This window comes from Delphinus delphis, chromosome 1 (assembly GCF_949987515.2).
Source record: "Delphinus delphis chromosome 1, mDelDel1.2, whole genome shotgun sequence".
Classification (NCBI taxonomy): domain Eukaryota; kingdom Metazoa; phylum Chordata; class Mammalia; order Artiodactyla; family Delphinidae; genus Delphinus; species Delphinus delphis.
The window spans coordinates 11313082-11340769 of NC_082683.1; the positions used below are offsets into that span (position 1 = coordinate 11313082).

The 27688-nt window shown below is 53.0% G+C and overlaps 1 protein-coding gene across 2 annotated transcripts in view; it reads left to right on the plus strand.

Annotated features, from left to right (window-relative positions):
* Positions 1–27688, plus strand: part of KAZN (kazrin, periplakin interacting protein) — a 461784-nt gene that overhangs the window by 337400 nt on the left and 96696 nt on the right. For both annotated transcript variants that reach the window (XM_060032518.1, XM_060032606.1), the window contains exon 2: positions 204–395. In XM_060032518.1, coding sequence (XP_059888501.1) covers positions 204–395 — 192 coding nt within the window. The remainder of the gene's footprint in view (positions 1–203; positions 396–27688) is intronic.

Consider the following 27688-nt stretch of genomic DNA (forward strand, 5'->3'; position numbering starts at 1 on the left):
GCTCTGCAGACTGTGGGCGGGGCCCAGGACTGGGGCGGGGCCTCCTTGCCATAAGGTCGTTCGGGGGTTTTCCTACACATAGTAGGACAGGCCCTGAATGCAGAGCAAACAGGGAAAGCCAAAGCACCTTCAAACTGTCCCCAGAAAAGTGAGCGAGCGGGAGTCACTGTCCCCCGCTCTAACCGTGTGCCCTTCTCCCCTAGCACTGCTGCGGGAGGAAGTGTCCCGGCTCCAGGAGGAAGTCCACCTTCTCCGGCAGATGAAGGAGATGCTGATGAAGGACCTGGAGGAGTCGCAGGGCGGCAAGTCCTCCGAGGTCCTCGCGGCCACCGAGCTCAGGGTCCAGCTGGCCCAGAAGGGGCAGGAGCTAGCCAGAGCCAGAGAAGCGTTGCAGGGTGAGTGACAAGTGGGCGACAGCTCCCTCCCCTCCCTCGCCTGGGCCTCAGCTGGGGCCACAAGGACACCAGGAGCCAGGGTCCTGCCTCTGCAGGGGCAGTGACGTGGCCCCAGGAGCCTCCCGGCGCCCAGCCCCCAGCCCAGGCTGCCCCTTCCTTTTTGGGTGGAATCCTGCGTCTTGCTGGGTCGGGTACAGATGTCATTCCCTCCTGCGGTGTGACCGCCTCGTGTTCTCCATCACTGCCGGTCCTGGGGCTCCTCCTTCTGAGGTGTGTGAATGGCAGGTAGTTATCTTTGCTGAACGAGGATGCTGACCCAGAAGAGCTCTCAGGGTCCTGCGGCGCCTCCCCTCACAGGACAGTGCGGGGTGCTGGGCTTTGTGCTGGAGGACACATCCCTCCCCCACTTCACTCGTGCTCACGGCGGTGGGCTCTCCGGGGGAGGGCTCAGGCCTCTTCTCTCGTTGCTAGCTCTGCAGGAGCTCCCCTCTAAGGAGCGCAGCATCCAGCCCTGGGTTGGGGGAGGAGTTAGGAGAGAAACTGCTTTAGGAGACCACTGGGCGCACGTGTCAGCTGCTTTCCTCAGAGCCGGCCCGGGGTACTGGCAGCCGGCATACCCATCTCTCCTGGGAGCCACCTGCCCACACTGCGTCTCACAAGGTTATTTGAGAAAGGTTGGGAGTCATCCCCTCCCAGTCCTGCAACGTGAAACGTTGGGGGAGAAAATATCTTGGGTGGGGTCTGCCTTGACCTCTTGAGCCCCGCTTAGTGTCTTTGATTCTCCTGGGGGGGGGAAGGGCAATAAAACTTGGCACCCTCCTTTCCACTTACCACTTCCTAGAACGATAAATACTCTCTCGATAAAGACTTCATTGCTGAGGCCAAAGCAGGTTTATTCCTCCGGTTGATTTCGGGCTGCTGTAGCAAAGACCCCAGAACAGGGTGGCTTAAAGAATCTGTTTGTCTCTCTCTTCTGTGACCATCCCAGGGGGCATTTCAGGCTGGTGGGCATCTCTGCTCCCCTCGGCCTGTGAAGGATCCAGGGAAAGGGCCAAAATCCAGGGTCAGAGATTCCCTTTGGCAAGAGCGTGGCCGCAGAGATTCCCTTTGGCAAGAGCGTGGCCCATTCCCTTTGGCTGGGTGTCCGCGTCCCAGCTACAGGGCTAACTGGGCGGGGAGGGAGAGGGGATTGTGCGGGATGGTTAGTCGGCTCTGTCCTTGTGGGTTTCCCTGACCACAGGTGTGAAGTGAGCAGCAGAACACTGGCTAAGCCAGCTGTCTGGCCAACACGCCACCACCTGTCCCCCAGGAAGCCTGGGATGCCGGTGCGCCCTCAGCCGGCTGCGCCAGCCCCTCTCTGCGTTCTCCCCAGCAGTACATGTTACTCTTAAAGCTGGGTAGACACTTTCCTGTTGGGGTGTTGTTTCTGGTGGGGCCACCTGGACAGTGTTCTGGGTGGTCTCTTCAGGCCGTAGCAGGCAGGTGGTCTGCGTCACGGTGCAGCTGACGCCGTGTGAGCAGAAGTCACTGTGCCAGGCACGCGTGCTTTCTCTATGCAACCCTCCTGCGGTCCAGGCAGATCTATACAAGCTCCCTCCACTCCCAGCTTCCCGGGGGCCTCGGAACATCCCCACCCTTCTCAGGAAGGAGATCCAAGTCTCAAGAGTCTCCCATGGGCACGTGTTGCTGGGTCCAGGCCGTGTGAGCTGACGTCCTTTGGTCTCGCCAGGTTTCACGATCCTGCAGAGTCGAGGCTGCCTCAGGAAGCAGCCAGACGCTGTCTCAGCCTCCTTTGCCGGTGTTCATTCCAGGACAGAGTCACCTGCCTTCTGTGTCCTGGGCCACGGAAAGAATTCTTACCTGTATTCCCCCTTCTGTACCTGGGAGGAGGAGGAATACCTGTCTCTGCTGTTCCTGTGCCCAGGGGTGTGGGCAGGGAGTGAGCAGAGGCTCATTTACCCACCGACTGCCCAGCTCCTGGAGCAGACGGCTCTCCAGACCTCAGTGTTCTGATCTGAGTGATGGGACAGTAACAGTGAATTAAATGGGGTCGTGTTTGTGAAGGCGGGAACCATGACGTGCACCCTCATCCGTTTAGCCCACAGGGCACAGAGCTATGCAGGCATTTCTTCCCAACTCTGTGCTGTACGATTTCTTATCCATCCGCAAAGGTCTTCAGGGCCTTGCTCAGGGACCCAGAGATCCCCCAAAGGCGACTGCTTTGTAGGAACAATAATGTCATCAACAAGGACTCGTCAGTATTCATTCAAGGAAAGCCTTATTGAGCACCTACTGTGTTCCAGCACTGTTCTATGCACTTGGTCTACCATTCACCCCACCACTCCTGCTGGAAGGTTTTAACCCCTTTCACAGATGGAGACAGCTGAATGAGGCTCAGGGAGGTTAAGTAACTTGGCCAAGGTGACAGAGCTAATTAGCAGCAGAGTCCGAAACTTTTTCCACTGCACTAAACACCTCATCTCCCCTCTGGATGAGGTCACGAGGGGTGAAGTTGGCCTGGACAAGAGAGACAGGAGGCCATCCTAGCTCAGTCACGGGGACAGCAGACTCTGGAGTCAGATCTGGGCATGAATCCCATCTCTGTCACTTACTAGCTGTGTGACCTGGGGCAAATTCCTTAACCTCTCTGAACCACAGTTCCTTTGCAGAAGGCAACAGTAACAATACCTACTTTTCTTATCATTGAGGCCAATAATAGTAGCTACTTCACAGGTTGTCATGAGGATTAAATGAGGTATAAAGTGCTTGGCCCAGTGCCAAGTACCATTAGTGCAAATACTTAGTGATTATCTGATGAGACAGGGCTTGGCAGGCTTCCTCAGATCTGTTTGGAGATGTTGGTCGCCTGATTCCCACTTGGGGTAGCCCAGACCTTAGACCCCCTGAGCCCATCTAAGTTCAAGGTAGCAAGCAACTCAGGCATCCTGCCTGGCATTCTACAAAGTCATAAATAAGATGCTTCCTCCCCAGCCACAGCACATGGTGAGTAAATTGCAGACAGATGTGGGCAGAAGGAGGCTGGGGCATGAAAAGGGATTTATATGCCCATAATGAGAAGGATGAGAATAAATGCACAAGCCAAGTACTCGGCAGATGTTGGGCGACGCTTGTTAATAACCAGCGTCCCTGCGGTGGGAAAACGCAAAGCCCCCAAAGACTTCCACTCTGGCCAGTTCCCACCGGCCCACCCTCCGTCTTTGGTTTGGGGGTGGTTGACACTGGAATTCTTCGGCACGTGAGAGGATTAGGAACTCAAGCAAACATGCAAACATTGATGGTTCCAACATCAAAGCAACGAAAAGAATCAAGTCTGGCGAGAATGGGGGTTTAGAAGTTTCCTTTGTTTCTGTGGGGACGAGTCTGGGAATGTTTGGTTTGGGATTTTGGTCTCATCCTGAGTTTAAAGGCAGAAGTCCTGAATGATTGTTTAATAAGGAATGGTGTCATCGCGTGAGTAAACTCACCCCAGAGTCCCTGCGTGACTGCAGCCCTACACCTGTGGTGAGCTGGTTGCCCGTGGGACCCCTGTGGGGTGTCTTGATTTCCCCAGGCCCCCTCAGTTGCATTGATTTCTCCGAGAAAACGTGTCTAAATCTTCAATTTATTTTAAAAGGACAGTACTAAACCCATTACATGCTAACATTATTTTTAAATGAAAATGACTGTATTTTCCTAAACAAAAAGATTTGAGGGAAAACAGCAGCATCGTTTCACAATTTTGCAAAAATTTTTTAATGTCTGACTCCATAGAAGACTGCTGAGTTCTCGTTAACTACTCTTTCAGTCAGGCTACTATGATTTGTTGTTTTGGTTGAAAATCTAGCATCACACAGATGTGTAGCTGGAAGAGGGAAGAGTGTATTAGTTGCCTTATTAGATAATTATGCATATTTTTCTTTGACTTCATACTAACTCACCAAATGGTAGTTTCTTAGAGATTTGCTGAGTGTGGAATTATCCAGTGAAGGTTTTGTGCTCTGTTAGGATGGACAAAACCATGGGTCTAATTGGTACTTTGAATGGCTATTGTACCCACACATGATTTGTTTTTAATCTAACATTGATCACTTGGAAAATATTGGTTTACTGAGCAATGCACATCCTCCAAATCTTGGCATATTTCAGTATCCAACATCAATAAGTCATATCTGTTAACATCACCACCAATCTCATTAGAAAAGTCTTTAAGTCTTGAGGAGCTGCTGAAATCATAGTGGCAGATCAAGTTTGCCCAAATTTGGATTTTTGCTCAAAAGTTCAAGTTTTGTCAACAAATACTGTCATTTGTTTTCCTAGAAGTAACAGGCTCACTTACTTCATGTGTTCACTTCGTTCAGTAGTTTGCCAGATACTATAGTTTGTACGTTGGTCCTTCTTTCAAGTACAAATGGTGAGCTACGAAAAAGTGGCTAGTTTAGCTAGAAACTCAAACAGTTGCACACATAATTTTCCTTGAGACAGCCATTGTGCTTTGGTATGCAGCGAAAGAACTTTAAGTGTTTTTCCCATTTTATTAAAAAATATGTACTTGGGAATCAAGTTTTAATAGAATTAATTATTTTTACAGCTTCATCAAGGTTATTCTTAAGTAAAACTCTCCTCCCCCCCTTTCTTTCAACTATGAGTACATTGTGTAAAGAACTCAGTGACTACTAATACAGTTTGATGCCACTGTTATGATTTCTGCTAAGATGTCAGCATTTTACCCAGCATTGCTTTTGCACCAGCATTGCAAATACTAACACAGTAAAACAGGCAAATAATGTCAGAGTGTTATTATGAAAATAGCTTTCCTCTTGGACCCCTGCAATGTTATTGTTGGTGGTAGTGGTGGTGACAGCTAGCATTTTTGAGCACTTTTTATATGCCACATACTTTAGCTCCTTTAATTCTCACAATAAGAGTATGAGGTGGGCTGTCAATGTGCCAAGATTACACAGCAGTACCTGGTTAGGGCCAGGTTCAGAGCTCAGCAGGGTGGCTCTGGAGCCCTTAGGTGACACTGGCAGGGGCAGAGAGGGCATTACTGCAGGGGAAATAGCTTGAGCAAAGGCAAGAAGGCCAGCCTGTGGATGGGGGTGGGAAGGCGGAGGCTTTGCATTCAGGGCTGTACCCTGAAGTTCAGGGACATGGAGGTTTTGAGCAGGAGAAAGCAGTATGAGGAGTGAGGTGTTGAAGGTGTTCCTGTGTCCCTTTCCCACCCTCTCCTTGCCTTTGCAGCCTCGTCTCCTTCTAGCACGTGGATGCACATGTTATGTACACGTGCTTCCTAGATGTGCCTGTGGATCCTCTCCCTTCTTTCTCCTCTGAGTCTTTGTGTTTGCTCTTCTTCTCCCCCAGCCTCCTGATGGTCACTCTTCCTCCAAGTCCTGATTCAGGCTCTGCTTCCTCCAGGAATCTTTCTGAACCATCTCCACTCGATGGGTCCAGGGCCTGTGGTTGGCAGGATCACACCCCTTCACCCCCAAGACGTCTGCATCCTAATTTCTAGAGCACGTGAATATGGTAGTTTACGTGGCAAAGGAGAATTAAGGTTGTTAATCAGACATCCTTAAAATGGAGGGATTATCCTGTAGGCCCAGCGTAATCCCAAGGTTCCTTCAGAGTGAAAGAGGAGGCAGAAGAGTCAGAGAGAGAGAAAGTCAGAGAACAGAGGCTGGACATTCAACGTGAGGACCCAATCCACCATTGCTGGTGTTCAAGGTGGAGGAAGAGTCCACAAGCCAAGGAATGTGCGTGGCCTCTAGAAGCCGGGAAAGACAGACTCTCTCCTAAAGCCTCCAGAAGGAATGTAGCCCTGCCCACACCTTGATTTTAGCCCTCTGAGACCCATTTCAGACTTCTGACCTCCAGAACTATAAGATACTAAATTTGTATCTTTTTAAGCTACTAAATTTGTAGTTATTTGATACAGCAGCAGGAGGAAACTAATAAGGGCCCCTCCTCCCTAGACTTCACAGCCCTAGATGCTGAGCTCCCTCAGGACTCAGCACACATGGAGGGGCGTCTGTTTCCTACCCGGTTTGCCACTTGCCACCCTCCTACAGGCACAGTACCCAGCACAGATTCAGCCTCACCATCTGAACAAAGTCGATGATTGGTGAGCACGGCGGAGAAGAAATGATGCCCAAGTTTCCTCTCTTTAGCACAAGGAATAAGCCCTGTTGGGGCCTTTTCCCTGCCTCACAATGAGTCACCTGTCCTAGACTGAGCTCCTGGCAGGAACTGAGCCTCATTATTTAATTTGCTCATTCAACAAATGTTTCATGAAAACTTCCCCACAATAGAACCTGTGCCTGTGGCTCAGATAATTCAGAGGCAAGTGGGACCCAGGCCCTGCCCAGAAACCCACAACATACTCAATGCAAGTTGGTTGAATAATATATTTTTTCATGACCAACGAGGCTTGAAGATAAGAATCTACGCCACAGATATTCTGCTTGAAGAGTTCTGGGGTGCAGAGACTGTCTTAGGCCTTGAGCAGCAGGGGACACCAGTGTCCTTTAGGTTCCTAGCAGGTGTGGCCATGCTTTGGCTGCCATTGTAACCAGTCCTGCAGGCAGTGGGGTGGTAGGTGGCCTGAGTGGCTGTTGAATAGAATGATGTGTTACTGATGCTGGGATGGCTCTGCCCACCTGCTTTTTTACACACACATCCTTGTCTCCAGAGCTGTGTGGGTTTGAAAAGCAACTTAATGTTTCCTGTTTCCCTTCCCACATCCGCACTCCACTCTTTGTCTCATTCCTTGCATCAAAGACTTGTTCATCTTCTGGGCCGTCCATCGCCCTGGGTTGAATTTATGTTCTCCTCTTCAATAAGTAAATCATACCTAGAAGCTTCCACTGTTTCTTAGGCCATCTAGCCTGATGCCCTAGGGGCTGCTGCCCCTCTGTCCCACAGCACTGATGTTGAAGACGCTTAGCTGGTACATCTTAGAATTTGGTGGAAGCTTCCAGAGAGTTTTAACTTTACAGACAGAGCATCTTCCTAATATACTACCGACTGTTTTTCACAGTTGACAGATCCCCCTTGAAAGCTTCTCAGACTCCAGATTTGATCCAGCTGAAAATAATCTATGGTCAGGTGGAAGAAGTGTCCAGAGTCTCTGCTGTTCTGTTGCAGCTCTGGCTGGGCTGTGTGTCTCTAGCAGGTTAGCTGCTTCACCTGGCAGCTGGATTCCCAAAAACGAGCACATGCCCTAATGCACATGTTTTCCAACAGGTGTTTCTTTGGAGTAGTTTGAGGTTTCCAGAAAAGTTGCAGAGTCCCTCTGTGACCGGTTCCCCCATCCTCAGCATCTTAGATAGTGCAGGGCAGTACAGGGACGCTTTTCAAGCCGCTTCCTGCTTTATGTTTGCTATTGTCTCATTGGCCAGAGCAAGTCACATGACCAAGCCCAGCATCATGTGGGCGGAGACTCTGGAGGCTGTGGTTGCGGGGAGGTGGGGTTCGTTGGCAGCCGTGACTGAGGATCCGCCACAGAGAGCATTTTAAATAGAATCATATCCAGAATCTGCTTAGAGTCCTGGTGTCTGGTGACTGACAACACATGGCATCGACCTTGTCCCTTTTGACTCCTTTGCTTTTTATAGGTTTTTGTACCCGAGTGACTGATGTCCTCTCTCTTTTCCCTGTCTGGGGTTTTCGTCCTGGGCCCTTGACTCTATGAGTTGGAAAGGCAGCCAGTCCAGTCCCGTCCCCCCAGGCCCCCTTTGCTACCCTTCCCGCCTGCCCAGGTCAGAATCTGTTCCATGGACCCCCAAACAATGACCCTTTCTGGGGTCTCCTTCAATGCTTTGGGTCCAATTCTCAGTAGACTCCGCTGTGTATTAATGTTCTGATTATCCTGAGAAAAGAGGAAGGACTGGTTAGTTTGAAAATACTCAAGACACCCTCCAGGACTCACCCTCCACATATCCGATGCTTGTTTAGGAAGCAGGTACCAGAGCCCAACCTCTTCCCTATTCAGAAAAAACCTTGTACACCCATTCTGTAGTTGGGATGACTGAAGTGTGAGCACATAGTAAACTGCTTTTGAGCAGTAATCACCACAGCTAACGTTTATTTAGCACTTGGACTATGCCAGGCACTCTAATTGCTCTGCCTGCACGAGCCCATTGATCCTCCCAACAACCCTCATTAGGTGAGTGGTGTTTATTAGCCTCAGTCTCCCCATCTACAAAATGGGGATGAGAGAGACTAAGGATTTTTCTAATCTCCCGGCTAGTAGACTTGAGAGCCCACACTTGATGTCCAGTGACTCTAGTTTCCAAACCTCTGTTCTTAGCAGATACTCTTTTTATTCTAGGCGTCTTAGGGGTGGTCGTAGCAGTAGAGAGGAAGGCAGTGAAATCGGGAAGAGAGGAGAAAGATGGACAGATCTGGGTTTGGAAGCCCAGCGTTCTTAGCTGTCACTCGGACCCCTTGAGGCACCGGGATTTGTGGATTCGTTCTTAGTCTTTGCTCTGGAGCTTGTCCCAGGGACTAAAGGCGTCAAGGCTGGTCTCGGGGACACACAAGCCAGGAGCTTCTCTTCCCGACCTCCTCTCCTTCCACTGCTCAGTGAACACACTTCAGTCCCAGGAAATGCCAGTGGCCTCGGCTGCCATATTTGAGAAGTGAGCAAGGGCTGCAGACCTGGAGCTGCTGCTTTTAGTTAATCCCCACTCCCCGCCCAGGAAGTGTCAGAGATTGATCAGCTGAGAGGAGGAGAACAGAGCGCAGTGTGAGAAAAGCCAGGTCTTGATATGCCTTTCATAAGACATTGCCCAAGACCCTGTTCAACCCTGTTTGGAGCTGTGGCCTCTATCACTGTGCAGGCCCATCTTGCCATGATGGGGTCAGGACATGGCCCTGAACCCGTGGCAGGAAGTGAGAGCCACACTGGCCTCTGTCCTGGGAGAAGAGCTTTGGTGTGAGCCAGGCCGGGGCGGGAGGGGGCGGTGGTCTTCAGAGCTGGCCCTCCTTCTGGGGCAGCCATGGTGGGTACTGGCCCAAGGTGGCCATGGACACAGGGTCAGGTCTGAGAGGGACCTCCACTGTGATTCTCCTCAGCCCTGGTTGACTCCCCAGGGGATGCTGTCCTGGCCTCAGACAGGGATCTGGGGGTGAGCTTCCTTCCTGGAAGAGCTGCCCCTGATGATGGCTGAACAGGAGAGGGGGGAGCAGATCTCTGTGGGCCTTGAGCGCAATATGAGGTGTGGGTGGCAGGCGGGGGCAGCAGTTTCACTCAGACGTAGCAAGCCTTCTCGGGGATCTCCTGGGCTGGCCCTGTGCTGAGGCCTCCACCCACCTCAACTTCACATTCTCCTCAGATCCAGCCCATGACATAGGTGGAGTTAGCCTGACTTTACAGTTGGGGAAACTGAGGTTCCAGGAGGGTCATACTGCATGCTGGTCTCAGTGTTTGGACTTGAAGTCTCATGCCTGACACAGATCCCTTCCTGCTGCACCAGCATTCAATTCTGATCAGTAGAAATCTCTTCAGTGTTGATAAAATCTTACCTAGAACCCCACTCACTTATTCATTCAGCAAACACTTGTTGAGGTCCTCCTATTGGCCAGGCATTGTTCTGGGCCTTTGGGGTGTATCTGTGAGCCAAACAGACAGATCCGTTTCTCATGGATCTGCTGTGTAACAAACAGCCCCCAAATCTCACCAGCATTTTTCTTACGTCCCATGATTTTGTGTGTCAGGGACATGGCAGGGTGCAGCCGGGTGATTCCTGAGTTCCACATGGTGGGTGAGGGTTGTGGGTTCTGCTGTGGTGGGCTGTTCCGCTGGAGAGTCCAAGACAGCTTCACTCACGTGTCTGGTGCCTTGGTGGGGTGTCTGGGCTCAACTGGGACTGACAACTAAAACACCCATTTGTGGCCCTCCAGCATGGTCGTCAGACCTCCTCCACAGGCTCGGGGATCCCACAGAAGGAGTTCCAGGAAGTCAAGGAGCAAGCTGTAAGGCTTCTTGGTCTCAGACATTACTTAGTGTCATTTCCGCTGCATTCAGTTGGTGACAGGCCAGCCACAAGGCCAGCCAGACTCCACCCTATAAAAAGCACGTATGGGAAGTATTATTGTGTCCATCTTTGCGAAAATACCATCTGCCACATAGGGGAGGGAGAAGGCCAACAACAAACAAGGAACAAAGAAAAACTAAGTCGTATGTGTTAGAAGACTGTCAGTACTAGGGGGACATAGAAATTGTACAGTGAGATGAAATGGGACCCAGCCATGCCACTCCTAGGTTTTTACTCACCTAGGAAATATATATATCTGCACAAAGACTTGTACACTAATGGTCCTAGCAGCTTTCTTTGTAATAGCCAAAAACTGGAAGCAGCCCAAAAGTCCATCAACAGAGGAATGAGTAAACAGACCAGTATATCCTACAGTGGAATCCCGCTTGGCAACAAAGCAACAAACTATCGAGACGTGCAGCCACATGACGGGTCTCAAAATCATTATGCTGAGTGCCAGAGTCCAGAAAGAAAAACGTATATCCTGTGTGGTTCCATTCATGTGAAACTCTAGAGAATGAAACCTAATCTGTAGGGACAGAAAGATCAGTGGTTGCCTGGAGGGTGGGGGAGGGGCAGGAGTGTGGCTTTCGAAGGGGAAGAGGAAGCTTTTGGGGTGACGGATACGCCTCTATCTTGATTGTGGTGGTGGTTTTGCAGGTGGTTACGTATGTCAGGTTATATCACATGGTCCACGTTACATACGTGCAGCTTATTCAAGATGTTTTAAAAAGAGGGGGTGGTGGCTTAGGAATCCTGAGCACGAGGCGTTTTGGAGTGAAGGGCATTCAGTGCCCCACGGGCCACACTCAGGCAGCCTGCAGCTTAGCCTTCATGCTGGCCTCAGCGGGTCACAGAGGGGACCCAACCCCAGGTGGGAAGTGCCCTGTCCTATCAGGGCACCAACACGCAGGGCTCCTGGGCTCCAGAAACAGGCAGAGACCAGGGAGGTCCAAGGCTGCCGCGTGTGCTGTGGCCTGGGCTCCCAGCCCAGCTCTTTACATAGGTCCAACGACACGGGCTGGCCAGTGGCTATGACAGAAGCTGCTAACAACCGGGTGAGCTTCATGCCCAGAGCCTGACGTGGGGACACAGAAGGAGGAGGGGCATTTTGGGGCACTGAGCTAAACACTCAGAACAGTCTAGAAAGGAGCCTTCTGATTCAGCTGGAGGCCAGGTGCTATGGTAGGGAAAAGATGGAGGTTAAAATCCAATGGCTTGGGAATTCCCTGGCGGTCCGGTGGTTAGGACTCCACACTCTCACTGCTGAGGGCCCGGGTTCGATCCCTGGTCAGGGAACTAAGATCCCACAAGCCCCGCTGAATGGCCAAAAATAAATAAATAAAATTTAAAAATCCAGTGGCTCCATAATATCTTAAAAATTAATACTTCTATTTAATGTATAGGTAATGAATACAATTTTTTTATACTCATTGAATAGTTCCCTGGGCCAGGAATACATGGACTTTAAAGAATGATCTCGGATAGGCTTCACCATTTTTCTGATGAGAAGGTTGAGAGCCCGAGAAGCGAGCTGCTGAAAGGCGGAATTTAAGCCAAGGAAGGTGTGCCTGGCTCTAGGACCTGTGGGGTATAGCCAGTGCCCTCCACAGCCCCATGGGGAACCCGCTGCTGTTTGTTTCCGTGGCTAACAGGTTTTTAAATGATGAATCCTTTGTGCTGTGTGTCTCAGGGACAGGCTGGGCCTGTGAATCCGAGGCCCCGGGGCGTGTCGGAGCGGGCCGTCCTGAGTCAGGAGTCCAGGGCTCTTCCACAGTGTTGCCCTCAGCCTCTGCGGGCCTCATCTGGTGGGAGGGTTGGGCTGAGCGTTCTTCTGAGCCCCTGTTGTCAGGTACCGTGAGCAGAATACTACTCAGAATGCAGGGGAAAATACCTGTGTTGCGGGGAGAACAAGCCAACCTCTGAGAAAGCCAAGACAGCAGCCTGACGCTGCCCACTGACTGCAGAAGTGGTCATAGAAGTGGTGCTGGTGTCAGCGTGTCCCTGGGTCACACCAGCTGGGCCTCTGACTGCCGCCAGGCCTCCCACTCTCACCCCAGCCCAGGACCTACACCCCACTGCTGACCAGCAGCCCTTAGCCTCTGACCTTCACAGCCCCTGAACTCCAGAGAAGTTGCTCGACCAGGAGCTCTGCACCATGAAGATCTAGAAGAATCTTTCTGATTCAGGCCTTGCCAGCAGAGTGGTGCCCAAGGAAAGGAAGGTCTTTAGCAAGAACCCGTGGGCTCAGGCAGAAGGAGGGGGATGGCCCAGGGCCAGTCAATACCCCTAAGCCCTGCCGAGCCCTCAGGGAGAGGCTGGGCCGTGCTTCTCTCGGCCGGTGTTGGCTCCTGGCTGCCCTGAAGATGGGCCTGGTTAGATGCAGCTAGAGAAGCGTGGGTCATCCCGGTGCTACTAACCCTTCTATCTTCCACCCAGTGTTCAGCCCTGGACCCAGCACGTGGCAGGGGACTCATAAACAGGTCTGAGATGAAGGTGGAAGATGGAAAACAGCACGGAGCCGTTGGGACTGTCCCTTTTGGGGGGAGGTGGCTGTTGACTCAGCAGTGTAAGGCCGGGAGCGCCTTGAGGTCGGGACCTGAAGTGTGTTTGTCTCTGTGTCCCTATGATTGTCCCACTCCTGCTGCTGAGGAGTGAACAAGGCCGGGGAAGCAGGCAGAGCAGAGACGAAGCGCGCGCTGGGCCCACAGGGCTGGCACACAGTAGGTGTGCAGGAAACGGGCCAAGAGCAGGGGGAGGGCTCAGCCCATGTGAATGTACCCACAGTGTGTGACAGACCCGGAGGGTCCTGTGCGTGGGCAGCGCCCCTCAGCCTGGCTTCTCCAGTTACATGACCCACTGGTGCCATCTCAAGCTCCGACCTGTGTCTCCTGCCAGGATGACCGTGGAGTGACCAGGATGACCGCGCTCCCTGCTCCCTCCCCAGGCCAGGCGCAGGCGTGAGTGGAGAAAAAACAAGGGCGCAAGCCTTTCTTTCTTCTTCCTGGTTCAGGTGACTGCAGACTGGGGGAGAATCACTCCCTTCAGGGGCAGAACGGGCTGGGTGGCCCTGGGTGGCACACAGCGGAGGGATGGACTGGGAGCTTTGGCCAGGTTCCGCCAAAGCAGGGCCATTTCCTGGCTGGAATTCCCAGAGGAGCGTGGCTTTGGAGAACCGCCACAGAGGCTGAAAGCTCACATGCTGCCCAGGCCCACTCGGGGGCCGGCTCCGCATTGCCCTGCCAGCGCCAGCCCTCTCGGCCGCTCACCTGGGCAGGGCTGAGTGTCACCAGCGTCAGTTAAGCCTCGCATGCGCTGTGAAGTTGTGTTGGCATCTTGAGGTCAGTTTCTGTTCCAGGCAAAGTCTGTCTCCCCAGGGGCCTCTCGCCTCCTGCCCTTCCCAGCTGTGGCACGTTCTTGCTGAAGCCCTCTTTCTTTCCTTGGTCACCGCACTTTGCTGGAGGGCCAGAATCAGAACGGAGTCAGAATGCTGCTTCTAGATGTTCATGGCCCAGAGCTCATAGGTGAGCGACTTCTCCAGAGTTTGGGGACTGCAAGGTCAATGGGTTTTAGAATAACACTCTTACTGGCCTGTTCAAGACACTGGGTCAGGATGGAGAGCAAAAGACGTGGCTGGTTGGTGATGTTCCAATTATCAGAAGCACCCGGCACCTAGATCCATGTGATCACGGGGAGGAGGTTGGAGGTGTGTGATCACGTCAGTGGGACTGTTTTGTCCTCTTTTCAGATGAGAAGGCGGTAAGATAGTTCCCCCTTTCCCCTTTTTGGCATCTTCCATACTCGTCAGTGAAGCTCCTGGAAATAGTCTTCTTCTTCTGTTGGATTTCTCTTCATCGGGGAGGGTTTCTTCTTCCTACTCTTCTGGAATTCAGACACCCCTACCCCCGCACCTCCACCCCAGGCTGCCAGCAGACTTACAGGGCAGTTTCTTGTTGGTGATTGACGGCCACCGAGCTCTGTGGAGTTTGTGTGGGCTGGAGGCCCCGCTTGCTGTGAGGGCTGGGTGTGTGGAGGTGGCATTGCTCCCCTGCAAGTATGGGGGCTTTCCCAGGCAGAAGTGGGCTTTCTGAGCTGTTTCTAGATAGGGGATATGAGGCCAAGGCACAGTGACCTCAACCTCTGTTGCTAGTTTGTTAGTAGCAAGTGGAAAAGATGGTGAATAATTTGGGGGTGGGATGTATAGGGAGAGGTCAGTGCCCCCAAGAAAAGGGGCTTCACCTCTGCCATGTTATGCTCTGTAGGAGTGCCGAGAGCAGGGCAAGCAGAGGATTTCCTGTTCAAACCAAGCAACTAGGAGATATTTATACAGGGAAGGGAAGGTGCCCTCTTTGGTTCTAGGTTGGGTCCAAGTTCTCAGGAAAGAAATGAATAGTGGAAAGGACCTGTCCTTCACTGAACACCTACAATGCACCATCAACCAGAAAAGTAAATACCTTGTGTAATGCTCCCCACTGTCCTACAAAGTTCCTTTCTTTTCTCCTTTTCTCCATGTGAGGAACATAAGCTTGGAGAGGTTGCATGACGTGCCCAAGGTCACATGGGTAGTAGAGCCAGGACTAGGCTTGGTGTCCCCTCCACTTGAACTTGGACAAGTTGCTCAACTCTCCTCTCCCATTGGTAGAATATCCCCATCAGTATCATAATAGCCCCTACCCAGTGGTTGGTGGATTAAATGAGATGATTCATAGAAAGAGGTTGGAACAGTAAATATTTATTTATTAAATATCAGCTGCTCTTATTATTATTTTTTTTTTTTTTTTTTTTTTTTTTTTGCGGTACGCGGGCCTCTCACTGTTGTGGCCTCTCCCGTTGCGGAGCACAGGCTCCGGACGCGCAGGCTCAGCGGCCATGGCTCACGGGCCCAGCCTCTCCGCGGCATGTGGGACCTTCCTGGACCGGGGCACAAACCCGTGTCCCCTGCATCGGCAGGCGGACTCCCAACCACTGCGCCACCAGGGAAGCCCTATTATTATTCTTTTACTAAGTTCAGAGTGACTGTATAATTTATTGTCCAAACTGGGAGAGTTTTTCAAGAAAAAGAGGGCCTATTAAAAGTTGTCCTGGGACATTAAGAGCCAACTGGGACTGTCCCAGACAAATGGGATCTATAGCCCTTGACCCAACAGACAGGATGTGAGTAAGTGGACAGGTGTCAGGCAGGTACTCCGGGTCAGAGGATGGTATAAGCAAAGGTGTTGGAGGGTGGGTGCTCACAGTATACACAGGTGACCGTGAGGTGGCCAAGGGGCCCACCTGCCCTACCAGACAGGAGAAGTAACATACCTCCACCTGCACCCCGACCCCACTGCCCACAGGGCATCCTTCCCCTTCCCCAGGTTCGTCTGCATGTTCCAAGGCCGCCCGCCTGGTCAGCATCATAATTTACGAGGGCACCACAGGCCACTCCGTTCTTCATGGACCTCAGAAAGATGTGATCTTTACGATAGAGAGGCATAGTATGACATCTCAGAAACCATTCCGACGCCCTGTTAGGCAGGAGGGAGCAGAGGTGGAGAAGGATGCTATTAAGTCATGAAGTGCATCCCTAGTTGACACCAGAGGAGTAAAGCTTTCGGGCGGAGGTTCCAGAAGGAAGGATGTGGGAGGCCGGGGAGGGAGATGGGTTGCTGGAAGAGGCTCCTGTCTCCTAGCCCGCGTGGCTTCCGTGTAAACCTCAGCAGGAGCACGTGAGGCCTTGACAAGGTGGGGTTTCCAGGCAACTGTTGTTACCCACCCACATGGACCCGGTGTCTCCCAGTGGAGCAAGGTGTTCCTGGGGGTTCAGGTTCCCAGAAGGGTCAGAGCAGCCTCCCCCTGTGGAACAGGGAGAGAGGGGAAGTAGCCGGGAGCTGTAGGCCAGGCTCGGCGTGGGGAAGTGACATGCCCCAGCTAAGCTAGGAGCTTCATCCTAGACCCCTATCCTTACTCCCAACCCTGAATGCTCACTGAAGTTCACTTTTTACTGTCTGTTCCTAAAACAGATTTCTCAATTTTTTGACAGAATCTTGAACCCAGTAGAGCAGTTCTGTACATAAAGATCTTACCTCAAGAAGTATAGGCCAGTCACCAACCTATGGATTGTAAATGCATATTTTTCAAATTAATGGGACTCCCACTAGCCTAATGCAGGCTTTGTGCCAGTTAGAAAAAGGCATGTAGACAGATTAGGCAAAGGTACCCCCCATCCACGACATTGTACACAGGCCTACTGACCTGTATAGCCTGGTGACCTGGCAGGCAGCACCTGTGTGTGACCACATTCCTAGGGGGTTGCAGCCCTGTAGCAGGGTTTGACAAGGGGGTAGAGAGGTGCCTCTGCTCCAGGTGGCTGCAGCCCTGCACTAAACTGTACAATTTGACAAGCAGAACACCAGCTGGATTTTACCTCCCACTCAGCTTACCTACCAGGTACTTTTGGGCAGTGCATCAGCTGTGCAACTGTCCATGGCGGTCCTGGGTGTGAGTCATGGCCATCTTGGCTGGTTGTGGTTAACATAAAGAGCAATTCCCTCTAGATTTCATCTTAAGAATATTAAGGGACTTCCCTGGTGGCACAGTGGTTAAGAGTCCGCCTGCCAGTGCAGGAGACATGGGTTCAAGCCCTAGTCCAGGAGGATCCTACATGCCGCAGAGCAACTAAGCCCGTGCACCACAACTACTGAGCCTGTGGTCTACAGCCACAACTACGGAGCCCGTGTGCCACAACTACTGAAGCCCGTGCACCTAGAGCCCATGCTCCACAACAAAGAGAAGCCACCGTAGTGAGAAGCCCATGCACCAGCTAGAGAGAGCCCACACGTAGCAACGAGGACCCAATGCAACCAAAAATAGAAATAAATAAATAAAATAAAACTTACAAAAAATATATATATATTAGGATGGAAAGGTACGGCAATGCCTTTTTACTGAGTTTTATACCACAAGCCAAGCTTGTTCAAACCGTGATGCCCCAGGTGTGGTGACCCCTCCAGGGCACCTTTCTCACTTGGAGAAAGGGAGAAGTGAAGCACCTGTTAGAAGGGACTTATCCTGGACAGCCACCTGAGGTCCAGAATGGGGCCGTCACCCGGAGGGAGTTAACGTTTATTGAACCCGTACTGTGTGCCAGGCTCTCTGCATACATGTCCTATTTCATCCTCACAGCCAGCCTGTGACATGGGTTCTGTTATTACCCCAACTTTACAGAAAAGGTAAGCGAGGCTCTAGGTGGAAGGAACTTGCGTGGGACACTCAGCTGGTTGATGGTGCAGCCAGGGTCAGCACCCCAGCCCACTCTGGCTTCAGACCCTACACGCTGACTATTGTACCATAAAGGCCACACCTGTCTGTTGACACCTGAAGTTTCCCCGAGCTCTTAAAATGTGGGTTTGGGTGGAGGTGGGCAGGCTTGGGCTTGGGAGGAATGGGACCGGGCCTCTCGGCTTGTCCCCTCTGAGCCAGGTCTGCTGTTTTCAGCACCCTGAGACCCTGGAGGGGTGCCTGGCACGGGGGCCATCCAGGGATAGTGACCGTGTAATGTCACGGAGGGCTGGAGGCACAATGCTGGATCTTTCCACCACCTCAATTCCTAAAGACATCTTCCCGTAACCCAAGAGCCTGCCATGGGAAGCACAGGTGCTGACTCGGGAAAAAGAAGTCCCAGTGAGTAACGACAGCCCACAAGGGCACCCTCCAGCCGGCACCCTTGGCCTCCTGCTCTGAGCTCTGTTGAGGCAGCGCCTGGCCCCGTAGCAGGAGCCTTGCAGCTTGTCCACGATCATCAGAGCAGAAGGCCAGAGCATTCCTTTTGCCTGTTGAAGGCAGCAGGGAGCCTTTTTTTACTCCAGAAATGAGCGGGGCATGTTTCTGAGGTTTCTCTAGACACCCAGAGCGCTCCTTCCCCGCACAGGTGCCAGACTTTTATCTGGAGCACCGTTTGACTGCATTGTTCATGACAGGCTGGGTGGACACAGCAAGGCTGTATACCCCTTCCCCTGACCTTCACCCTGTCTGGGATACCCAGCTTAGCACATCCAGGATGGGCCCTGGACTTGACCCCAGGGCTAAAAGAGGATGCAGTAGGTTAAGAAAGTGCAAATTAAAGCAACCTCACAGACTGGCAAAAATTCAAAAATCACGCAACCACGCTCTTTTGGCACGCCTGCAGGGAATAGTACTCTCACACGTGGTTGGTGGAAACATTGGATAGTGTGACTGCCGTGGAGGAAAATTCAGGTACAGCTAGCAAAATCACATCTGCATTCACCCTCTGACTCAGCAATCCCACCTCTAAGGACTGATCCTGAGGGTAAAACATTACAAACATGAAACAATTTACTGCACACGCCATAGAATACATTCAAAGAAGGGGAGAACAGGAAGCAAATCTTGAAGTTTATCTAGTAGATTTATTGACAGTACTTCTGGTGTGATAATCCTGGAATTATTTTGTTATGGATTAGAGCAAGTGAGAAAATATATACTGTTGGGTACCAGGGTTCTGTCTGGGGGAGAATGGAATATGGAATAGAGGAAGATGTGAGATTAGAGTTGGGGCATCAATATACTTTTTTTTAAATTAATTATTTATTTTTGGCTGCATTGGGTCTTCGTCGCTGCACGTGGGCTTTCTCTAGTTGCGGTGAGCGGGGGCTTCTCTTCATTGCGGTGCGCGGGCTTCTCACTGCAGTGGCTTCTCTTGTTGCAGAGCACGGGCTCTAGGCGCATGGGCTTCAGTAGTTGTGGCACGTGGGCTCAGCAGTTGTGGCACACGGGCTCTAGAGCACAGGCTTAGCGGTTGTGGCGCACAGGCTTTGTTGCTCCGCTGCATGTGGGATCTTCCCGGACCAGGGCTTGAACCCGTGTCTCCTTCATCAGCAGGTGGATTCTTAACCACTGTGCCACCAGGGAAGGCCTCAGTATACATTTGTGATGACATATGTTCATGATTTACAAGTCGTAACCATGGAAGCGCAAGAAAGCAGTGACCCACGCCCCGCCCAGTAGCAGTGCATACTCCTAGCGCCTGCAGCTCTGTTTCTCAATGCTGTTCCCCATGAGAAGGAGCCCGGGCCCCTTAGACATCTGGAGGATTCCAGGTGTGGGGCAGTGAAAAGTAACAGTATGACTAGAACATCTTGTCACTCTAAAAAGCAAGGATGCAGGGCTTCCCTGGTGGTGCAGTGGTTGAGAGTCCACCTGCTGATGCAGGGGACACGGGTTCGTGCCCTGGTCCGGGAAGATCCCACATGCCGTGGAGCGGCTGGGCCCGTGAGCCATGGCCACTGAGCCTGCACGTCCGGAGCCTGTGCTCCGCAACGGGAGAGGCCACAACGGTGAGAGGCCCGCATACCAGAAAAAAAAAAAAAAAAAGCAAGGATGCAGCCAAAGACAGATGGTCAGAAGACCCAGGCGCTGGCCAAGCGCCAGGAACAGGTGTGAATCCTCGTTCGCAGATAGGAAGCTCGTGTACAGTGATATTACTTCTCTTTATGAATATTTTAATATTAAAGCAGCAAATCCCGGAAAGTGCTGACCTGCAGCTTTTCTTGGTTGGCACATTCCGAGCAGTTCCGCGGGCCCGCTTGGTGCCAGCCTGAACAAGCGCTGACAAAGGAATAAGTGGCCTCTCGTGTGGTGGGGCTCCAGCACAGTGCCCCCCCATCCCTCCCTGAATGGGGCTCGCGGGACCTCAAGGGGATAAACTGTTGTCGTCTTATTTTGATGTCACTTCAGGAAAGGAGCTCAACTCAGAATCTCAGTAAAGAGGCTGCTGTGTGCTGGGGGTAGGAGCCGGGGACTCGGACGGGCGCTGGCTGGTCCCCCACGCCCTGCCCGCACTCACCCAGCTAAGTACGTAGTAGGTGCTCAATAAGCAGGAGCTGCTGCTCCTTTTCTCTATGCAGTTTAATCAAACTCACACTAACAGGCACTCTGCCAGACATCAGGAATGCAGCTAGTCCTTCATTCCAGAAACATCGATTGACCCCTGGCCACATGCCAGGCCGAGGGCTAGGTGCTGAGGGTAGCAGGGAGAGTGAAGAAACTCTGCAGCCTCCTCCCAGCCCAGCAGTTTAAAGAGAAATCAAGTAGTAAGTTAGTGAGCAGACAAGAAAACGATAAGATAGTAGTATATGCCATACAGCAGCGCTCCCCAACCTTTTTGGCACCAGGGACCGGTTTGGTTTCTTGGAAGACCATTTTTCCACGGACCGGGCAGGGGCGGGGGGGAAGGTTTCAGGATGATTCAAGCACATTACATTTATTGTGCACTTTATTTCTATTATTATTACATCGTAATATATAATGAAATAATTATACAACTCACCATAATGCACCATCGGTGGGAGCCCTGAGCTTGTTTTCACTTGCCACTCACTGATAGGGTTTTTGTTTGTTTGTTTGTTTTTTAAAGGAACTCATTTATTTATTTATTTATTTTGGGCTGTGTTGGGTCTTCATTTCTGTGCCAGGGCTTTCTCTAGTTGTGGCAAGTGGGGGCCACTCTTCATCGCGGTGCGCGGGCCTCTCACTGTCGCGGCCTCTCTTGTTGTGGAGCACAGGCTCCAGACACGCAGGCTCAGTAGCTGTGGCTCGCGGGCTCTAGAGTGCAGGCTCAGTAGTTGTGGCTCACGGGCCCAGTTGCTCCGCGGCATGTGGTATCTTCCCAGACCAGGGCTCGAACCCGTGTCCCCTGCATTGGCAGACGGACTCTCAACCACTGTGCCACCAGGGAAGCCCACTGATAGGGTTTTGATATGAGTCTGCAAGCAATTGATTTATTATGGTCTCTGTGCAGTCAAACCTCTCAGCTAATGATAATCTGTATTTGCAGCCGCTCCCCAGCGCTAGCATCACTGCCTCAGCTCCACCTCGGATCATCAGGCGTTAGATTCTCATAAGAAATGCACAACCTAGATCCCTCGCCTGCGCAGTTCATAGTAGGGTTCACGCTCCTATGAGAATCTAATGCCGCCGCTGATCTGACAGGAGGCAGAGCTCAGGCGGTAACACGAGCGATGCGGAGGGCTGTAAATACAGATGAAGCTTCGCACTCGCTCACCTGCCGCTCACCTCCTGCTGTGCGGCCCGGTTCCTAACAAGCCGCAGACCAGTACCAGTCCGTGACTTGGGGGTTGGGGACACCTGCCGTACAGGATAAAATGGGGAGGTGTGGAAGACGGTGGGGTAGGTGGCTCCTTTGCCTGCATTGCCAGAGATGGCTCTCTGGAGCAGAGACCTTTAACCCAAAACACAGGTTACAGAGGCCAGCAGTGTGGCTGGAGGGCATGGGGGGGGGATGGGGAGATGAGATGAAGGGCAGTACGTGCGGGGCTCTGCAGTCCTGATGCGGAGCTTGGACTTTATCATACACATGGCACGATGCACTGGTTTTAAGCAAGGAAGCAACTCAGTCTGATTTGCCTTTTGAAGTGGTCCCTCGGGCTGCTTCATTGAGAATAGCGTGTGTGGGGTGAGGGTGGTGTTGTGAAAGGCTATCCCGGGCCTCCTGCAGGACAGGTTGGAGAATCCACAGGACTTGCTGGCAGATTAGATGTGGGAAAAAGAAGAGGGCAAGTCTCGGGAATGGGGCTTGGGCACCTGGTGCAGAGTGGTTTCCCCTCCAGCCCGAGGGCACTAGGGAGCCAGTGCAGGCTTTAGGCAGGGAGTGACAGAATCAGACTGGGGTTCAGGAAGCCAGACTGGGGGTGAGGAAGCCAGCCTGGGGGTGCAGAGTGGAAGCAGGGAAACCAGCTCCGAGCAGGTGGGCCAGGCCTGGGGGTGGGGGGGGAGGTGGGGAATGAGGGCGGGTGGTTCCCCCTTCAGAGGAAGCAGGAGCTGCCGGCAGGGCACCATCCCCTCCATCTTCTCCTCCTCCTGGCTTCCCCCCAACCCCTTGAGGGGAGGGGGGTGCATCTGTTTCCTTCCCCACCCAGCTGACTCCCCTGAGCTGGGCCTCAAAGGAAAGAGCTCTGCCTACTAGCTCGGCCCTGCCCGGTCCTGCTGGAGGGAATTGTCATTAAAAACGGGACGGCTGCACTTAGAGTGATGGCACGCTACACTCGGAATTGCTGTCCTAGGCTCTGGTTTTCCTGATGCCAGAAAATCCAATAACCCCGGGTAACATTCAGTCCGGTTGTGGTGCTGATTGGATTTGTAAACTCCATCCAGTGTATCGTGGTCTGATAGTTACCTGAAGCTCTCACTCAGCCCACAGACATGTGGTTCCCAACGGCCGGCCTGGACCTGGGTGGGGTCAGATGCGCAGCTCACACCAGAGGCTGCTGAAGTGAGGGAAGGACGGGTTCAGGCCACTGTCCGCGGGGCTTCCCGGCCCCGGAGGCGTTACTGTGTGCAAGACTGCCACCTCCCCTCACCCTGGCTCTTGCGGTCCCCGCGTGTGACCGTCATCTGGGACAGCAGGCTTCCCCAGAGCCTCGTGCGCCCCACCTTCCCAGCCAGGCTCGGAGGAGCGCAGGTTAGCGTCTCCTAATGACTCAGGGTCGCCCTGGGAGTATTCATTGTTGTACTTGGGAAAATAAGGTTGTACAGTCTTTTCGGTTTTGCTCATTTCTCTTTCCCCTCCTCTCGGGCCATGGATTGTCGCGTGTCTGCTGTCACTGGAGGCAGTGCCTTGTGGGAGTTGGGGTCAGGGGCACTGGGTTCAAATCCTGGCTCTGCTGCATAGTACCTGCAGGACCTTGGGCCATTCCCTCAGCCCCTCTGAGAATCAGTTTATTCATCTGCAAAGTGGGGATGGTAATAGGACCTGCCCACGGGGGTGCGTGGGGATGGACTGTCACTTCAGCCGGCTGCCCTAGGCACGAGCAGTCCCCATGAGTGAAGTGACCCCTCCCTCTCAGCACCTTCTTGCCCGCCCTGCCAAGCTTCAGACCCAGCACGAAGCAGGCCACGGGCCACCAAGGCCAGCACTGCCACAGCAGCGCTTAGCAGCACAAAGGATTCTCCTTGGGCAGCAGGAGGAGGCCAGGTCATCAGGGAAGGCGGGAGCTTGGGCCTGTGCCCTTGACCACAGAAGGTGGCCCGCAGGTCCAGGAAGAGCGGCTGCTTGGGCAGGAAGGGAGGAACTGGGAGAGATGGCCATGTATCTTTTTTTTTTTTCCGGTACACGGGCCTCTCACCGTTGTGGCCTCTCCCGTTGCGGAGCACAGGCTCCGGACGCGCAGGCTCAGCGGCCATGGCTCATGGGCCCAGCTGCTCCGTGGCATGTGGGATCTTCCCGGACCGGGGCACCAACCCGCATCTCCTGCATCGGCAGGTGGACTCTCAACCACTGCGCCACCAGGGAAGCCCCCATGTGTCTTTAAAGTGAGCCCTGAGCCCCGTGCGGCCACCTTCAGGTGCCTTCCTGTACTGAGGTCTGACCCTCCCAGGAGCTTCGGAGATGCCAGTGCTGGGCTGGGCCCATCTGTCCTGTTTGGCAGCAAGGAAACCTCAGCCCGGCAGCTCACGTGACTTTTCCACGGGGTTCCCTGCGGAGCCTGGCTGGCATCCACTGCTCCTCGTCCCGGCTCCATTAGCCCAGAGCCCAGGGGATAACCTCGCTCAGCCGGGCCCCTGTCCCCAGCCGTGGCTGTCAGAAGGAGGCTGGACCCAGCACACGTACTCCCACCAGCGGCACAGAGAATAGAGCGGGGGCCCGGCGGAAGGGGCTAGTGCAGGCTCTTCTCTCTTCACCAGTTCTGCTCCCTGCCCCTCTTTTCCTGCCTTCAGCGTCGTGTGCCCCTCTTGCCAAAAGCCCTCTCCTGCCCAGCCCGAGCACCTGTGAGCATCTCAAGCGCAGTCACCTGTTTTTATTTACCTTCATTTATTCCAGGCTGTGAAACTGGTGACCCACACCTATGTTCTCTTGAGCCTGTGTGCTGCTTTTAAATTTTCTGAATGTGTTGCCACCATTTAAAAGTTGGAAATTATCCACAGTGTGGATTTCCACCTTCTCTGGGAAAACGAGCAGGTCTGGCCACCCTGGGCCCGTGCTGCCCTGGCCGGCAGTCAGCTGGATGTGAGGGGCGGTTAGTCTGCAGCCCTCCACAGCCCGCCCAGCGCCTTTGGCTGGGCCCCCTGCTTTGTACCTTGCGCAGCAGACCCAAGGATGCACGTCAGTTTCCAGTCTCTTGCTGACAGCAGAACTGGCTCAGCACCCTGGGGCTTTGCTCCTTGCTTCCCCCCAGTGTCCAGGGCCTTGGACCTGTGGGCACTGGGCTGGCTTTCCTCCCTCTTTCCTTTGAAACCTCATCCTCTCTGTCCCCTTGCTGACCTCCATCCCTCTCTTACTCCCTTGCACCCCTTCCACCCAGACCGGCAAGTGCAGTGACTCACAGCTTTCCTTTTGCTCCCCGGGTCCTGCTCTGGTGGCTGCATCCTAACACCCTGGGTGCGTGTGTCTGATTCATCACCGTCTCGCCGGGACCCAGCTCGGGGCCTGGCCTACAGCGGGTGCTTCGGGAATAGAGAATGCCTTAACGAGATGTTGAGAAAGCTACCTGGTCCTCTCCCGTCCTCCCCTCTGGGTTTCAGAGGGAGACAGAGCCGCCCTGACTCTGCCACCTTGGGGTGGAGAGAAGTCTTGTAGCAACGCGCTTGGTAGCCAGCGCCCTCCGAGGGGCGTGCAGATCAGGCAGGGAGATGCCGGGCCTGTGTGCTTCCCCCGAGTCAGCCTTCCCTCCTGCCAGCCTCTCCGGGTCCCCGGAGGAAGGGCTGATCTCCCCAGAGGAGGAGGCATCCTGGGAAGATTTGGGCCACGGGAACCCCGCCTCCTGGTGCCCCAGGGCCTTGCGTGTGAGGCACTGGGAAGGAGGTGCATTTGTTCTGTGTGACCTCCCGGTCACTTTGCCCCATCTGTTCCTCAGATGCCCTCGGCCCATTCGTTCCTGGGGCCCTTTTCGCTTGGCTGTTGCCTCAGCCTAGAATGTTCTTTCCTGTCTCCTGGAGTGCTTGGTTTCTCAGCCTTCATGCTCTCAGCTGAAACGTCACCTCCTCAGAGAGGTCCTCCGAGCTTCCTCTCCCAAGGCTGCTGGTCCTGTCCCTCGACCCCCCCCACCCCCCTGGCCAAAACCTCCAATTATTCTCAGTGTCAGCCTCAAATGCTTCCCTTCCTGTGGCATATTCCACGGTTTCTGACAGTGTTCTGTATTGGGGCTCTTAGCTATTTGCTGTCACCTGTGGGAGGACAGGGGTGTGGTGTCTGGCTAAGTGCTGTGCTGTCCCCGGCAGCACACAGTTAGAAGGCGGCGGGTACTTGGTGAAGCTGTGCTGGGAGAATGGATAGTGAGTAAACGGATGCTTGCTGGGCTCAGCCCCCGGAGGATGTGTGGCCAGGGCCTGAGCTGGGGGTTAGCAGCAGGACGCAGAGCCTCAGGGCTTGACCAGGACCCCGGGCACCTGGGGTCCAGGGGGGCCTCGCAGAGCAAAGGCATCAGGCAGGCCTCATCAGATCCCAGCTCGGCCACTTCACTGCTGTGTGGCCTTGGGCAAGTTACTTAACCTCTCTTGGCTCCAGCTTCCTCATCTGTGAATTGGGTGTAGTACTTTCCAACTCAGGGGGATTATTAATGCAGTAATGTGTGTAAGGCATTTGGGACATGGCACCTTAGGCTAAGCACACAGTAAATTGTTGTCCACTAGTGAGCCAGATGTTAAGCGTGTTTAGTTTGGAATGAGGTAGACAGGAAGTGGAAATGTGGGTCTGCACTCAGGAACGAGGTGGGGCTTGGATCCCGTCCGACTCTTTTACCCTGTCCTCGCTCCCCCAAGGACCAGAACTGCCCCAGAGGCTCCCCCAGCCAGCAGGGGGCAGAGCCAGAGGCGGGCATTCCCCAGCCGTTAGTTGACTGGTCCACTGATGGGTTTTGAGGTTTTGTGGCTAAAAGGTCCTCCAAAGATTGGCTGGCGCAGGCTTGGGGATTAGCTGCAGTTTGGGGGCCTGGGCCCTCTCGGCTCTGTCTCTCTGTATCAGCCTCAAGATAATTAGGATGTTGCTAACTTATAGTGGGAAAACAGCCAGAGGATGGAGGAGATGCTGGAGAGCTGGAGTAGGTGGGACGCTCGGCTTCCTCGGGGTGTGGCACTGTTCCTGCCCAAACACTGTACCTGATTTCATGCGGTAAATCCTCACAACACCCCAGGAGTCAGGTGCTTTCATTGGCTCCACTTTACAGATGAGGAAACTGAGGCACAGAGAGGCAAAGATCCCCAGCTTGAGTGAGCCTGGATTCAGACCCAGGCTACTGGGCTCAAGGAACCTGCACTTTCAACCACCTTGAATCCTGCTGGGAGCAACTGTCAACAAGTAGTTATTACCCTGAGAAAAACATAATTCAAAAAGAGGCATGTGCCACAATGTTCATTGCAGCACTAATTACAATAGCCAGGACATGGAAGCAACCTAAGTGTCCATCGACAGATGAATGGATAAAGAAGTTGTGGCACATATATACAATGGAATATTACTCATCCATAAAAAGAAACGAAATTGAGTTATCTGTAGTGAGGTGGATGGACCTAGAGTCTGTCATACAGAGTGAACAGAGTGAATTAAGTCAGAAAGAGAAAAACAAATACCGTATGCTAACACATGTATATGGAATTAAAAAACAAAAATGGTTCTGAAGAACCTAGGGGCAGGACAGGAATAAAGATGCAGACGTAGAGAATGGACTTGAGGACACAGGGAGGGGGAAGGGTAAGCTGGGACGAAGTGAGAGAGTGACGTGGACATATATACACTACCAAATGTAAAATAGATAGCTAGTGGGAAGCAGCCGCATAGCACAGGGAGATCAGCTGGGTGCTTTGTGACCACCTAGAGGGGTGGGATAGGGAGGGTGGGAGGGAGGCTCAAGAGGGAGGGGATATGGAGATATATGTATACGCATAGCTAATTGACTTTGTTATACAGCAGAAACTAACACAACATTGTAAAGCAATTATACTCCAATAAAGACGTAAACAAAAACAAAAACACGTATTTGTTAAGTTAGTGTGTTGAACCTGGCAGCAATCTGGGTGGTAAAGTCGAAAGGGCACTGGTCCTAGAGTCAGCTGGAGCTGATTGGAATTCCAGGTCTTACTGCTGTGTGACTTTAGGCAAGTGACTTTGCCTCTCTGAGCTTTCATTTTACTGTTAGGACAATGGACATAAAAATGCCTCCTTTGCAGGCTTGTCAGAGGGTAGAACAGGGTAGCATGTGAAGGCCCCTCCCCCCAAGGCACTCCACAACTGTTTGTTTACTCCCT